This window comes from Scyliorhinus torazame, chromosome 26 (assembly GCF_047496885.1).
Source record: "Scyliorhinus torazame isolate Kashiwa2021f chromosome 26, sScyTor2.1, whole genome shotgun sequence".
NCBI classification, from domain to species: Eukaryota; Metazoa; Chordata; class Chondrichthyes; order Carcharhiniformes; family Scyliorhinidae; genus Scyliorhinus; species Scyliorhinus torazame.
In genome coordinates, this window is record NC_092732.1 from 23,142,761 (window position 1) to 23,156,361 (window position 13,601).

At 47.3% G+C, this 13,601-nt stretch overlaps 1 protein-coding gene across 1 annotated transcript in view; it reads right to left on the bottom strand.

Moving 5' to 3' along the window:
- The window catches only part of LOC140402847 (tripartite motif-containing protein 46-like), a 38,023-nt gene that overhangs the window by 524 nt on the left and 23,898 nt on the right, over positions 1-13,601 (bottom strand). Inside the window, exons 3-4 of the mRNA XM_072490471.1 lie at positions 12,534-12,831; positions 5,126-5,493 (exon numbers count right to left, since the gene is read on the bottom strand). Of these exons, the coding sequence (XP_072346572.1) occupies positions 5,126-5,493; positions 12,534-12,831 (666 nt within the window). The remainder of the gene's footprint in view (positions 1-5,125; positions 5,494-12,533; positions 12,832-13,601) is intronic.

The following is a 13,601-nucleotide window of genomic DNA, read 5'->3' on the forward strand; positions in this document are numbered from 1 at the left end:
CCCCGATTTAAAATGGCTAACCCGTTTTAAAATGGCTAACTCCCGATTTAAAATGGCTAACTCCGATTTAAATGGCTAACCCCGATTTAAAATGGCTAACTCCGATTTAAAATGGCTAACCCCGATTTAAAATGGCTAACTCCCGTTTTAAAATGGCTAACTCCGATTTAAAATGGCTAACTCCCGATTTAAAATGGCTAACTCCGATTTAAAATGGCTAACCCCGATTTAAAATGGCTAACTCCCGTTTAAAATGGCTAACCCTGATTTAAAATAGCTAACCCCACGATTTAAAATGGCTAACTCCCGATTTAAAATGGCTAACTCCCGATTTAAAATGGCTAACTCCCGATTTAAAATGGCTAACACCCGATTTAAAATGGCTAACCCCGATTTAAAATGGCTAACTCCCGATTTAAAATGGCTAACCCCGATTTAAATGGCTAACCCCGATTTAAAATGGCTAACCCCGATTTAAAATGGCTAACACCCGATTTAAAATGGCTAACTCCCGATTTAAAATGGCTTAACACCGATTTAAAATGGCTAACTCCCGATTTAAAATGGCTAACTCCCGATTTAAAATGGCTAACCCCGATTTAAAATGGCTAACCCCGATTTAAAATGGCTAACCCCGATTTAAAATGGCCTAACTCCCGATTTAAAATGGCTAACTCCGATTTAAAATGGCTAAACCCCGATTTAAAATGGCTAACCCCGATTTAAAATGGCTAACCCCCGATTTAAAATGGCTAACTCCGATTTAAAATGGCTAACCCCGATTTAAAATGGCCTAACTCCCGATTTAAAATGGCTAACCCGATTTAAAATGGCTAACCCCGATTTAAAATGGCTAACCCCGATTTAAAATGGCTAACCCCGATTTAAATGCTAACCCCGATTTAAATGGCTAACCCCCGATTTAAAATGGCTAACTCCGATTTAAAAATGGCTAACTCCCGATTTAAAATGGCTAACGTCCCGATTTAAAATGGCTAACTCCCGATTTAAAATGGCTAACTCCCGATTTAAAATGGCTAACCCCGATTTAAAATGGCGGCTAACCCCGATTTAAAATGGCTAACTCCCGATTTAAAATGGCTAACCCGATTTAAAATGGCTAACTCCCGATTTAAAATGGCTAACTCCCGATTTAAAATGGCTAACTCCCGATTTAAAATGGCTAACCCCGATTTAAAATGGCTAACTCCCGATTTAAAATGGCTAACCCCGATTTAAAATGGCTAACTCCCGATTTAAAATGGCTAACTCCCAATTTAAAATGGCTAACTCCCGATTTAAAATGGCTAACCCGATTTAAAATGGCTAACCCCGATTTAAAATGGCTAACCCCGATTTAAAATGGCTAACTCCGATTTAAAATGGCTAACCCCGATTTAAAATGGCTAACTCCCGATTTAAAATGGCTAACTCCGATTTAAAATGGCTAACCCCGATTTAAAATGGCTAACTCCCAATTTAAAATGGCTAACTCCGATTTAAAATGGCTAACTCCCGATTTAAAATGGCTAACTCCGATTTAAAATGGCTAACCCGATTTAAAATGGCTAACCCCGATTTGAAATGGCTAACTCCCGATTTAAAATGGCTAACTCCGATTTAAAATGGCTAACTCCCGATTTAAAATGGCTAACTCCGATTTAAAATGGCTAACCCCGATTTAAAATGGCTAACTCCAATTTAAAATGGCTAACCCCGATTTAAAATGGCTAACCCCGATTTAAAATGGCTAACTCCCGATTTAAAATGGCTAACCCCGATTTAAAATGGCTAACTCCCGATTTAAAATGGCTAACCCGATTTAAAATGGCTAACTCCCGATTTAAAATGGCTAACCCCGATTTAAAATGGCTAACTCCCGATTTAAAATGGCTAACTCCCGATTTAAAATGGCTAACCCCGATTTAAAATGGCTAACTCCCGATTTAAAATGGCTAACCCCGATTTAAAATGGCTAACCCCGATTTAAAATGGCTAACTCCCGATTTAAAATGGCTAACTCCCGATTTAAAATGGCTAACCCCGATTTAAAATGGCTAACTCCCGATTTAAAATGGCTAACTCCCGATTTAAAATGGCTAACCCCGATTTAAAATGGCTAACCCCGATTTAAAATGGCTAATCCCGATTTAAAATGGCTAACTCCCGATTTAAAATGGCTAACTCCCGATTTAAAATGGCTAACCCCGATTTAAAATGGCTAACCCCGATTTAAAATGGCTAACTCCCGATTTAAAATGGCTAACTCCCGATTTAAAATGGCTAACTCCCGATTTAAAATGGCTAACTCCCGATTTAAAATGGCTAACCCCGATTTAAAATGGCTAACTCCCGATTTAAAATGGCTAACCCCGATTTAAAATGGCTAACCCCCGATTTAAAATGGCTAACTCCCGTTTAAAATGGCTAACCCCGATTTAAAATGGCTAACTCCCGATTTAAAATGGCTAACCCCCGATTTAAAATGGCTAACTCCCGTTTTAAAATGGCTAACCCCGATTTAAAATGGCTAACTCCCGATTTAAAATGGCTAACCCCGATTTAAAATGGCTAACCCCGATTTAAAATGGCTAATCCCGATTTAAAATGGCTAACCCCGATTTAAAATGGCTAACTCCCGATTTAAAATGGCTAACCCCGATTTAAAATGGCTAACCCCGATTTAAAATGGCTAACTCCCGATTTAAAATGGCTAACTCCCGATTTAAAATGGCTAACTCCCGATTTAAAATGGCTAACTCCCGATTTAAAATGGCTAACTCCCGATTTAAAATGGCTAACCCCGATTTAAAATGGCTAACTCCCGATTTAAAATGGCTAACCCCGATTTAAAATGGCTAACTCCCGATTTAAAATGGCTAACCCTGATTTAAAATGGCTAAACCCCATTTTAAATGGATAACTCCCAATTTAAAATGGCTAACCCCGATTTAAAATGGCTAACTCCGATTTAAAATGGCTAACTCCCGATTTAAAATGGCTAACCCCCGATTTAAAATGGCTAACCCCGATTTAAAATGGCTAACTCCGATTTAAAATGGCTAATCCCGATTTAAAATGGCTAACCCCGATTTAAAATGGCTAACCCCGATTTAAAATGGCTAACTCCCGATTTAAAATGGCTAACTCCGATTTAAAATGGCTAACCCCGATTTAAAATGGCTAACCCCGATTTAAAATGGCTAACTCCGATTTAAAATGGCTAACCCCGATTTAAAATGGCTAACTCCGATTTAAAATGGCTAACCCCGATTTAAAATGGCTAACCCCGATTTAAAATGGCTAACTCCCGATTTAAAATGGCTAACTCCCGATTTAAAATGGCTAACCCCGATTTAAAATGGCTAACTCCGATTTAAAATGGCTAACCCCGATTTAAAATGGCTAACTCCCGATTTAAAATGGCTAACACCCGATTTAAAATGACTAACCCTGATTTAAAATGGCGAACGGAAAAGGCTGATGGGAAAATCAGCCAACAGGACTAAAACCAGCAGCTGCAGGTAAAACTGTGTATTCGCCTCTGGGAAGGTCGATACCTGCAGCCATCAGCACAACAAAACACCAGCCATCTGAATATTAATGAGCAATCCCCGGGAACAATGTGCAACAATTTAGACACACAGAGACAACCCAGACTTTTCGGCGCCAACAGGAGCTTACACAAAGGGAGGTGAACGACCACCCCAAAACCGCCCATCGATCAAGGAATCGCTCCAGCATTGGAGAATATCGAACCAAGTGATTGGGACAAAGTCCAATCACTTGGGACCAGGTACAGGGTCCGCCCCGAAAGGCGGGAAGCCCCTGGGGACTATAAGTATAGAGTCCAAGTTCAAATCGACCCTTCTGCCACCCTTCTGGTACCCCTTCTGCACCCTCCTGCGACCCTTCTGCTGGCCTTCTGCAACAGCCGCTCAAATCGTAAGTCTTACTTCGACGCTCGCTACGGGAAGGTGGAGCGGGCAGAGAAGTTGAGGGCAATAGAGTACGAATATGGGGAGAAAGCCACTAGGATGTTTGCACACCAGCTGAGGAGTCAGCCAGTGCCGAGAGAGATTGGACGGATGGGAGATGCGAGGGGGGGGCGTCCAACGGGGTAACAGAAGCAGAGGGGGTAAAAGTTGGTATTTGGGACCTTCCACTGGATACTACATCGATCGGAACCTCCTACAGGGGAGCGAGGGTAGGAGGCAGGTTTTTGGACAGGTCGGAGTCCCTGAGGGTGGAGCAGATGAGAGCTTAGAGCCCCAATGGGGCTGTGAGAGGTGATTGAGTGGGGTCATTGCAGTCCGGGGAGGCCCCGGGTCCAGGCGGATTCTCAGCCGCGTTCTACAAGAGGTTTAGTTCGGAGCTAGGACCCCCTGCTGGTGGGGATGTGCAAGGAGGCGCTGGAGAAGGGTGAGCCCCCACCCCCAGGCTACAGAGATAGGGAGGGGGTGTAGGGGCTGGAGGAGGTTACAGAGATAGGGAGGGGGTGTAGGGGCTGGAGGGGGTTACAGAGATAGGGAGGGGGTGTCAAGGCTGGAGGAGGTTACAGAGATAGGGAGGGGGTGTAGGGACTGGAGGAGGTTACAGAGATAGGGAGGGGGTGTAGGGACTGGAGGAGGTTACAGAGGTAGGGAGGGGGTGTAGGGGCTAGAGGAGGTTACAGAGATAGGGAGGGGGTGTAGGGGCTGGAGGAGGTTACAGAGATAGGGAGGGGGTGTAGGGGCTAGAGGAGGTTACAGAGATAGGGAGGGGGTGTAGGGGCTGGAGGAGGTTACAGAGATAGGGAGGGGGTGTAGGGGCTGGAGGAGGTTACAGAGATAGGGAGGGGGTGTAGGGGCTGGAGGAGGTTACAGAGATAGGGAGGGGGTGTAGGGGCTGGAGGAGGTTACAGAGATAGGGAGGGGGTGTAGGGGCTGGAGGAGGTTACAGAGATAGGGAGGGGGGTGTAGGGGCTAGAGGAGGTTACAGAGATAGGGAGGGGGTGTAGGGGCTGGAGGAGGTTACAGAGATAGGGAGGGGGTGTAGGGGCTGGAGGAGGTTACAGAGATAGGGAGGGGGTGTAGGGGCTGGAGGAGGTTACAGAGATAGGGAGGGGGAGTAGGGGGCCGCTTACCCTTGTGCGTTGAGTAGTTTACGGCCTTGTTCTCAGGCCTGGTGGCCACCAGCTCCTGGAGGTGGAGGGCCCCCCCGCCCACAAAGCAGAAGGCCGGGCAGACGGGCCCGCTGCAGTCCACGCCACACTCCCACAGGTTCCGGAAGGACACCGCGTCGTAGAAGGCCACACGCCCCCTCTCGTAGTCCAGGCAGACCCCCAGGCGGGAGGGCAGGGGCACGGTGCCTGCCGCTGGGTCCCGGACAGGCAGGGGACAGCCCTGAGGCAGCAGGACCTTGCCCATCCCTATGGTCAAGAAGGCATAGGGTGGCGAGGCGTCAACCGTGGCATCTTCAGCCCCACTATCATGCCCACTGTCGGGATCGTACCTGCGGCAGAACATTGCAGAGAGGTTAGAACAAAGAACAATCCAGCGCAGGAACAGGCCCTTCGGCCCTCCAAGCCTGTACTGGTTATGATACCACCCTTGGCCCAAACCCTCAGCCCTTCCTTGTGCCGTCTCCCTCTATACCCGTCCTGTCCCTGTGTTTGTCAAGATGCCTTTTGAACGCCGTTAATGTATCTGTTTCCACAACCTCCCCTGGCCACGCGTTCCAGACACTCACCACCCTCTGTGTAAACAACCTGCCTCGCACATCTCCTCTAAACCTTGCCCCACGGACCTTAAACCTGTGCCCCCTGGTGACTGACCCCTCCACCCTGGGACAGAGTGCCTGCCCATCCTCTCTATCCACACCCCTCACAATCTTGTCGACCTCGATCAGGTCGCCCCTCAACCTCCCGTCTCTCTAATGAAAACAGTCCGAGTCTTTTCAGCCTCTCCGCATCGCTCACACCCTCCAGACCAGGCAACGTCCTGGTAAACCTCCTCTGTACCCTCTCCAAAGCCTCCACTTCCTTCTGGTAGTGTGGCGACCAGAATTGTGCGCAATATTCCAAGTGCGGCCTAACCGAGGTTCTGTACAACTGCAGCCTGACTCGCCAGGTTTTATACTCGATGCCCCGTCCAATGAAGGCGAGCATTCCGTCTGCTTTCTTGACGACCTTGTCCACTCGTGTTGCCACCTTCAAAGATCTGTGGGCCTGCGCTCCTAGACCTCTCTGACTTTCTATATTCCGAAGAGTTTTGCCATTCACGGTATATTCCCCCTCTATGTTAGACCTACCAAAATGCATCACCTCACATTTGTCCGGATTAAACTCCATTTGCCATTTCTCTGCCCAAGTCTCCAACCTATCTATGTCCTGCTGTATCCTCTGACAATCCTCAACACGATCTGCCACTCCTCCAACCTTGGAGTGACGGCGTCAGATTCCAACTCAACTGGATACAGAAACTATCCTCCACTAACTGAATTCTGCCGGGGAAATAATCCTGCTATTGTCGGGAGACGTTGCTGCAGTTTCAGACATGTGTACTGATTGCTGCAATTCATACAGCATCCGTTTAAATAGACTCTGCAGACTGTTTGCTGCAGTGTGCTGGTTAAGTAGACCCTGTAGACTGTTTGCTGCAGTGTGGTGTTTAAATAGACTGTCGACTGTTCGCTGTAGCACTCTGTTTAAATAGACTATGTAGACTGTTTGCTGCAGTGTGGTGTTTAAATAGTCACTGTAGACTGTTTGCTGCAGTGTGCTGTTTAACTATACTCTGTAGACTGTTTGCTGCAGTGTGCTGTTTAAATAGACTCTGTCGCCTGTTTGCTGAAGTGTGCTGTTTAAATAGACTCTGTAGACTGTTTGCTGCAGTGTACTGTTTAAATAGTAGACTGTTTGCTGTAGCGCTCTGTTTAAATAGACTCTGTAGGCTGTTTGCTGCAGTGTGATGTTTAAATAGACTCTGTAGACTGTTTGCTGCAGTGTGCAGTAGAAATAAACTCTGTAGACTGTTTGCTGAAGTGAGCTGTTTAAATAGACTCTGTAGACTGTTTGCTGCAGTGTACTGTTTAACTAGACTCTGTAGACTACTGCAGTGTGCTGTTTAAATAGACTCTGTAGACTGTTTGCTGCAGTGTACTGTTTAACTAGACTGTCGACTGTTCGCTGTAGCACTCTGTTTAAATAGACTCTGTTGACTGTTTCCTGCGGCATGCAGTTTAAATAAACTGTAGACTGTTTGCTGAAGTGTGCTGTTTAAATAGACTCTGTGGACTGCTGCAGCATGCTGTTTAAATAGACTCTGTAGGCTGTTTGCTGAAGTGTGCTGTTTAAATAGACTCTGTAGACTCACTGCTGCAGTGTGCTGTTTAAATAGACTCTGTAGACAGTTTGCTGTAGCGCTCTGTTTTAATAGACTCGATCATATGGACTGTTTGCTGCAGTATTATTTAAATAGACTCTGTAGGCTGTTTGCTGCAGTGTGATGTTTAAATAGACTCTGTAGACTGTTTGCTGCAGTGTGCAGTAGAAATAAACTCTGTAGACTGTTTGCTGAAGTGTGCTGTTTAAATAGACTCTGTAGACTGCTGCAGTGTGCTGTTTAAATAGACTCTGTATACTGTTTGCTGCAGTGTACTGTTTAACTAGACTGTCGACTGTTCGCTGTAGCACTCTGTTTAAATAGACTCTGTTGACTGTTTCCTGCGGCATGCAGTTTAAATAAACTGTAGACTGTTTGCTGAAGTGTGCTGTTTAAATAGACTCTGTGGACTGCTGCAGCATGCTGTTTAAATAGACTCTGTAGGCTGTTTGCTGAAGTGTGCTGTTTAAATAGACTCTGTAGACTGCTGCAGTGTGCTGTTTAAATAGACTCTGTAGACTGTTTGCTGCAGTGTACTGTTTAACTAGACTGTCGACTGTTCGCTGTAGCACTCTGTTTAAATAGACTCTGTTGACTGTTTCCTGCGGCATGCAGTTTAAATAAACTGTAGACTGTTTGCTGAAGTGTGCTGTTTAAATAGACTCTGTGGACTGCTGCAGCATGCTGTTTAAATAGACTCTGTAGCCTGTTTGCCGAAGTGTGCTGTTTAAATAGTAGACTGTTTGCTGTAGCGCTCTGTTTAAATAGATTCTGTAGACTGTTTGCTGCAGTGTGTTGTTTAAATAGACTCTGTAGACTGTTTGCTGCAGTGTGCAGTAGAAATAAACTCTGTAGACTGTTTGCTGAAGTGTGCTGTTTAAATAGACTCTGTAGACTGCTGCAGTGTGCTGTTTAAATAGACTCTGTAGACTGTTTGCTGCAGTGTACTGTTTAACTAGACTGTCGACTGTTCGCTGTAGCACTCTGTTTAAATAGACTCTGTTGACTGTTTCCTGCGGCATGCAGTTTAAATAAACTGTAGACTGTTTGCTGAAGTGTGCTGTTTAAATAGACTCTGTGGACTGCTGCAGCATGCTGTTTAAATAGACTCTGTAGGCTGTTTGCTGAAGTGTGCTGTTTAAATAGACTCTGTAGACTGCTGCAGTGTGCTGTTTAAATAGACTCTGTAGACTGTTTGCTGCAGTGTACTGTTTAACTAGACTGTCGACTGTTCGCTGTAGCACTCTGTTTAAATAGATTCTGTTGACTGTTTCCTGCGGCATGCAGTTTAAATAAACTGTAGACTGTTTGCTGAAGTGTGCTGTTTAAATAGACTCTGTGGACTGCTGCAGCATGCTGTTTAAATAGACTCTGTAGCCTGTTTGCCGAAGTGTGCTGTTTAAATAGACTCTGTAGACTGTTTGCTGCAGTGTACTGTTTAAATAGTAGACTGTTTGCTGTAGCGCTCTGTTTAAATAGATTCTGTAGACTGTTTGCTGCAGTGTGTTGTTTAAATAGACTCTGTAGACTGTTTGCTGCAGTGTGCAGTAGAAATAAACTCTGTAGACTGTTTGCTGAAGTGTGCTGTTTAAATAGACTCTGTAGACTGCTGCAGTGTGCTGTTTAAATAGACTCTGTAGACTGTTTGCTGCAGTGTACTGTTTAACTAGACTGTCGACTGTTCGCTGTAGCACTCTGTTTAAATAGACTCTGTTGACTGTTTCCTGCGGCATGCAGTTTAAATAAACTGTAGACTGTTTGCTGAAGTGTGCTGTTTAAATAGACTCTGTGGACTGCTGCAGCATGCTGTTTAAATAGACTCTGTAGGCTGTTTGCTGAAGTGTGCTGTTTAAATAGACTCTGTAGACTCACTGCTGCAGTGTGCTGTTTAAATAGACTCTGTAGACAGTTTGCTGTAGCGCTCTGTTTTAATAGACTCGATCATATGGACTGTTTGCTGCAGTGTTATTTAAATAGACTCTGTAGGCTGTTTGCTGCAGTGTGATGTTTAAATAGACTCTGTAGACTGTTTGCTGCAGTGTGCAGTAGAAATAAACTCTGTAGACTGTTTGCTGAAGTGTGCTGTTTAAATAGACTCTGTAGACTGCTGCAGTGTGCTCTTTAAATAGACTCTGTAGACTGTTTGCTGCAGTGTACTGTTTAACTAGACTGTCGACTGTTCGCTGTAGCACTCTGTTTAAATAGACTCTGTTGACTGTTTCCTGCGGCATGCAGTTTAAATAAACTGTAGACTGTTTGCTGAAGTGTGCTGTTTAAATAGACTCTGTGGACTGCTGCAGCATGCTGTTTAAATAGACTCTGTAGGCTGTTTGCTGAAGTGTGCTGTTTAAATAGACTCTGTAGACTCACTGCTGCAGTGTGCTGTTTAAATAGACTCTGTAGACAGTTTGCTGTAGCACTCTGTTTTAATAGACTCGATCATATGGACTGTTTGCTGCAGTGTTATTTAAATAGACTCTGTAGGCTGTTTGCTGCAGTGTGATGTTTAAATAGACTCTGCAGACTGTTTGCTGCAGTGTACTGTTTAAATAGACTGTCGACTGTTCGCTGCAGCACTGTTTAAATAGACTCTGTAGACTGTTTGCTGCAGTGTGTTGTTTAAATAGACAGTGTAGACTGTTTGCTGCAGTGTGCTTTTAGACTCTGTAGACTGTTTGCTGAAGTGTGCTGTTTATATAGACTCTGTAGGCTGTATGCTGCAGTGTGCTGTTTAACTATACTCTGTAGATTGTTTGCTGCAGTGTGCTGTTTAACTGTACTCTGTAGACTGTTTGCTGCAGTGTGCTGTTTAAATAGACTCTGTAGACTGTTTGCTGAAGTATGTTGTTTAAATAGACTCTGTAGACTGTTTGCTGCAGTGTGCAGTAGAAATAAACTCTAGACTGTTTGCTGAAGTGCGCTGTTTAAACAGGCTCTGTAGACTGCTGCAGTGTGCTGTTTATATAGACTCTGTAGACTGTTTGCTGAAGTGTGCTGTTTAAATAGACTCTGTAGACTGTTTGCTGAAGTATGTTGTTTAAATAGACTCTGTAGACTGTTTGCTGCAGTGTGCAGTAGAAATAAACTCTAGACTGTTTGCTGAAGTGTGCTGTTTAAACAGGCTCTGTAGACTGCTGCAGTGTGTTGTTTATATAGACTCTGTAGGCTGTTTGCTGCAGTGTGCTGTTTAAATAGACTCTGTAGGCTGTATGCTGCAGTGTGCTGTTTAACTATACTCTGTAGACTGTTTGCTGAAGTGTGCTGTTAAATTGACTCTGTAGACTGTTTGCTGTAGTGTGCTGTTTAAATAAACTGTAGACTGTTTGCTGTAATGTGCTGTTTAAATAGACTCAATAGACTGTTTGCTCTAGTGTGATTTTCAAATAGACTCTGTAGACTGTTTGCTGCAGTGTGTTGTTTTAATAGACTCTGTTTTTCCATTTCCCCTGTCAGGGATAATGAGTGAGGATGAGGGCGGAGACCTGGAGACGGGATTTTGGGAAAGGTCAGTATGGACACTTCCTGACCTTTCTCCTTTTGGGTGAGCTCCCCCACCCGCCCCCCCCCCCACCTTCAACTGGGGCTCCTTGGACAGTTGGGTGGCCAGGGGAGGAGAGGGAGAAGATCTGGGGTGGGGGGGAGGGGGGAGTTGAAAGAGGATGGGGGAGGGGAGGTGAGCAAGGGAATTAGAGGGAGGGCAGGGTAATGAGGTGGGGGGGGGGATATAGAGGAGAGATAGTCCAGGTCTGAGAAGGCAATAGAGGGAGAGATGGAAAGAGTACGGGGAGGAGGTTAGGGGAAGGCGAGGGGAGATAGCGAAGGAGGCGGAGAGTGAGGGGAGGAGAGGATGGGTAAGGGAGACGGGGAGGGAGGAGGAGGTGTTGAGGGAGGGGTGAGGAAGGATTGGAGGAGAGGAGGTGGGAGCAGGGAGAGGGGGAAGAGTGGCAGAGTGTGTGGGGGAGGAGGAGGGAGGTAGTGGAGGGGGTCAGTGTCTTCTGTCAGAGAGGCCTGGAAGAAAACCATGGCCTCACTCTCAGACTCTTATCTCATCTCCTGGGACCAATGTTTCCGGATTCAGATCTCCGACAGAGCATTGGAGCTGCCCATATTGTCCCAGCCGGGGAATCAACTGAGGGCCTGGATCACAATAGGAGTTGGAGTCGCCACATGGCCCGTGAAGCCTGCTCACCAGTTAGTGGTGGATCATGCGGGCTCCAACTCCAGAGTAGGTCGTAAATTTAGGCCTTTTTTAATCCCCTCAAGACGGTTCATAACCCTGCTACAGGCCTTCATCCCTTCTGTGCTCCGCTCCGCCTCGACACACATCAGGCTCCGATCGAGGCCTACTCTCCTCTGACCCAGCCCCCTCGTCGATCTAAGGGCCCAAGCCACGAGGCCTCAACCGCAACTCCAGGCCTCCTCCACTGGGACTAGGGCCTGGCCTGGGGGTGGCGAGGAAGACTCCCAGGCCTCCAATTCAGCAGGGTGTATGCAGACCCAACTGTTGACAATCGGGGCAAGCAGTGAGGACCCTCAGGACCGTCCTTTGTCCGCTGATGGCGCCAATGGAGGTGAAAGGGCAAAGGGTCGGGGGGGGGGGGGGGGCCCTCCGCTGACACCTACCACGTTGAATGGCCACGAGAGAGGGGTTGAGAGGGTAGGGGGGAGGGTGAATCCCGCATTCCTGAACCGATCCAACAACCCCAGTTGGCCAACTTTCCCTCCCTACTCGAGCCCTTCCCCAGAATCATTCCTTTCCAGCGTTCAAAGGTCAGGTTTGGCCAACTTGTGTTTCGTGCTCCCCAACTCGCAAGTCCCCCACCCCCACCCCACCCCTCCCCGCCCGCAGCCCCCACCTTTCACCCCCCCCCCTCCTCAATTCAGTATGGGCCATCGCTGGCACAGTGCGGCCTACAAGAGTGGCGTCACCCAGCCGAGCCTGGGTGGAAGACGTGCGGCCTACAAGGGTGGAAGCCATGACAGTGGGGGGGGGGGGACAAAGGGATTGGTGGGTGAAATTCATCCCAAAGGAGGTGACTCACAGGGACTGCCTTTCCAATGAATCCTTGCGAGATGGAAGATGGAGGATGGAGGGCGTGCCCCCAGACCGGGGAGGGTGGCGTTGAATGGAGTGAAATGGGGTGAACGATGGTCAGGTGCTTTCCATACCTGGGACTGACCACATCCTGGGGCACCTGGAACCATTCCAGGAGCTTGCTCTCTAACCCGATGCCAACCTTTACCAGGTACGAGCTGGGGTCGATAGAGCACGCCCAGTAGTGCTTGCCCTGGGTCAGGGCCACATCACCGATGACCAGGTCAATGGACAGGTGGCAACTGGTCATGATCTGCTCGGCGGCGAAGAGCATGGGGATCCCGGCAACGCTGCGGACGGCCCGCTGGTCCTTGCTGACGATGAGGCGGTCCCGGCTAAAGCCCCACTTGTTATCCAGGAGGAAGTGGAGGACTGGAGGCGGAGACGGTGGTGGTGCGGGGGGCGGGGGGGGGGAGGGGGAGGGGGGGAAAAGAGGAGCGAGTGGGGATAAATTATGGGGAGAAATCAGGATCGATGAAGAAAGGAGGAGAGAGCAAAGAAAATTCCGTCCGGAAAGATGGCGGGACAGACGGACAAAAAAAGGGAGTGAAATATTTGAAGACAGACACAAAGAGAGAGAGAGAATCCGTCAGAAAATTGGTTGTTATTCAAAGCCTCAGGGTAATGGTCAACCTCCTCATCTTCCAGTTACCGCGTATACAATTCACTCAATGGCGAGAGCTATGGCGCCATTTTTTGATGGGCAGCCATTTTGTGGTGGGCTGCCATTTTGTGATGGACCGCCATTTTGTGATGGGTTGCCATTTTGTGGTGCGCAGCCATTTTGTAATGGGCCGCCATTTTGTGATGGGACGCCATTTTGTGATGGGCAGCCATTTTGTGATGGGCCGCCACTTTTTTGGTTGGCTGTCATTTTGAGATGGGGCACCATTTTCAGATGGGAGACCATTGTGTGATGGGCACCATTTTGTGATGGGCCGCCATGTAATGGTGGGTCACCATTTTTTTGGTGGGGGCCCCCATTTTGCGATGGGATGCCATTTTGCGATGGCCGCCATTTTGTGCTGGGGAGCCATTTGGAGGCGGCCACCATTTTGTGACAGGCAGCCATTTTCTACGGGGTGCAGCCACCCATCCTGCTCAGCGTGGGCCTCATTCAAAGGCAACCATGCCTTCGAGCG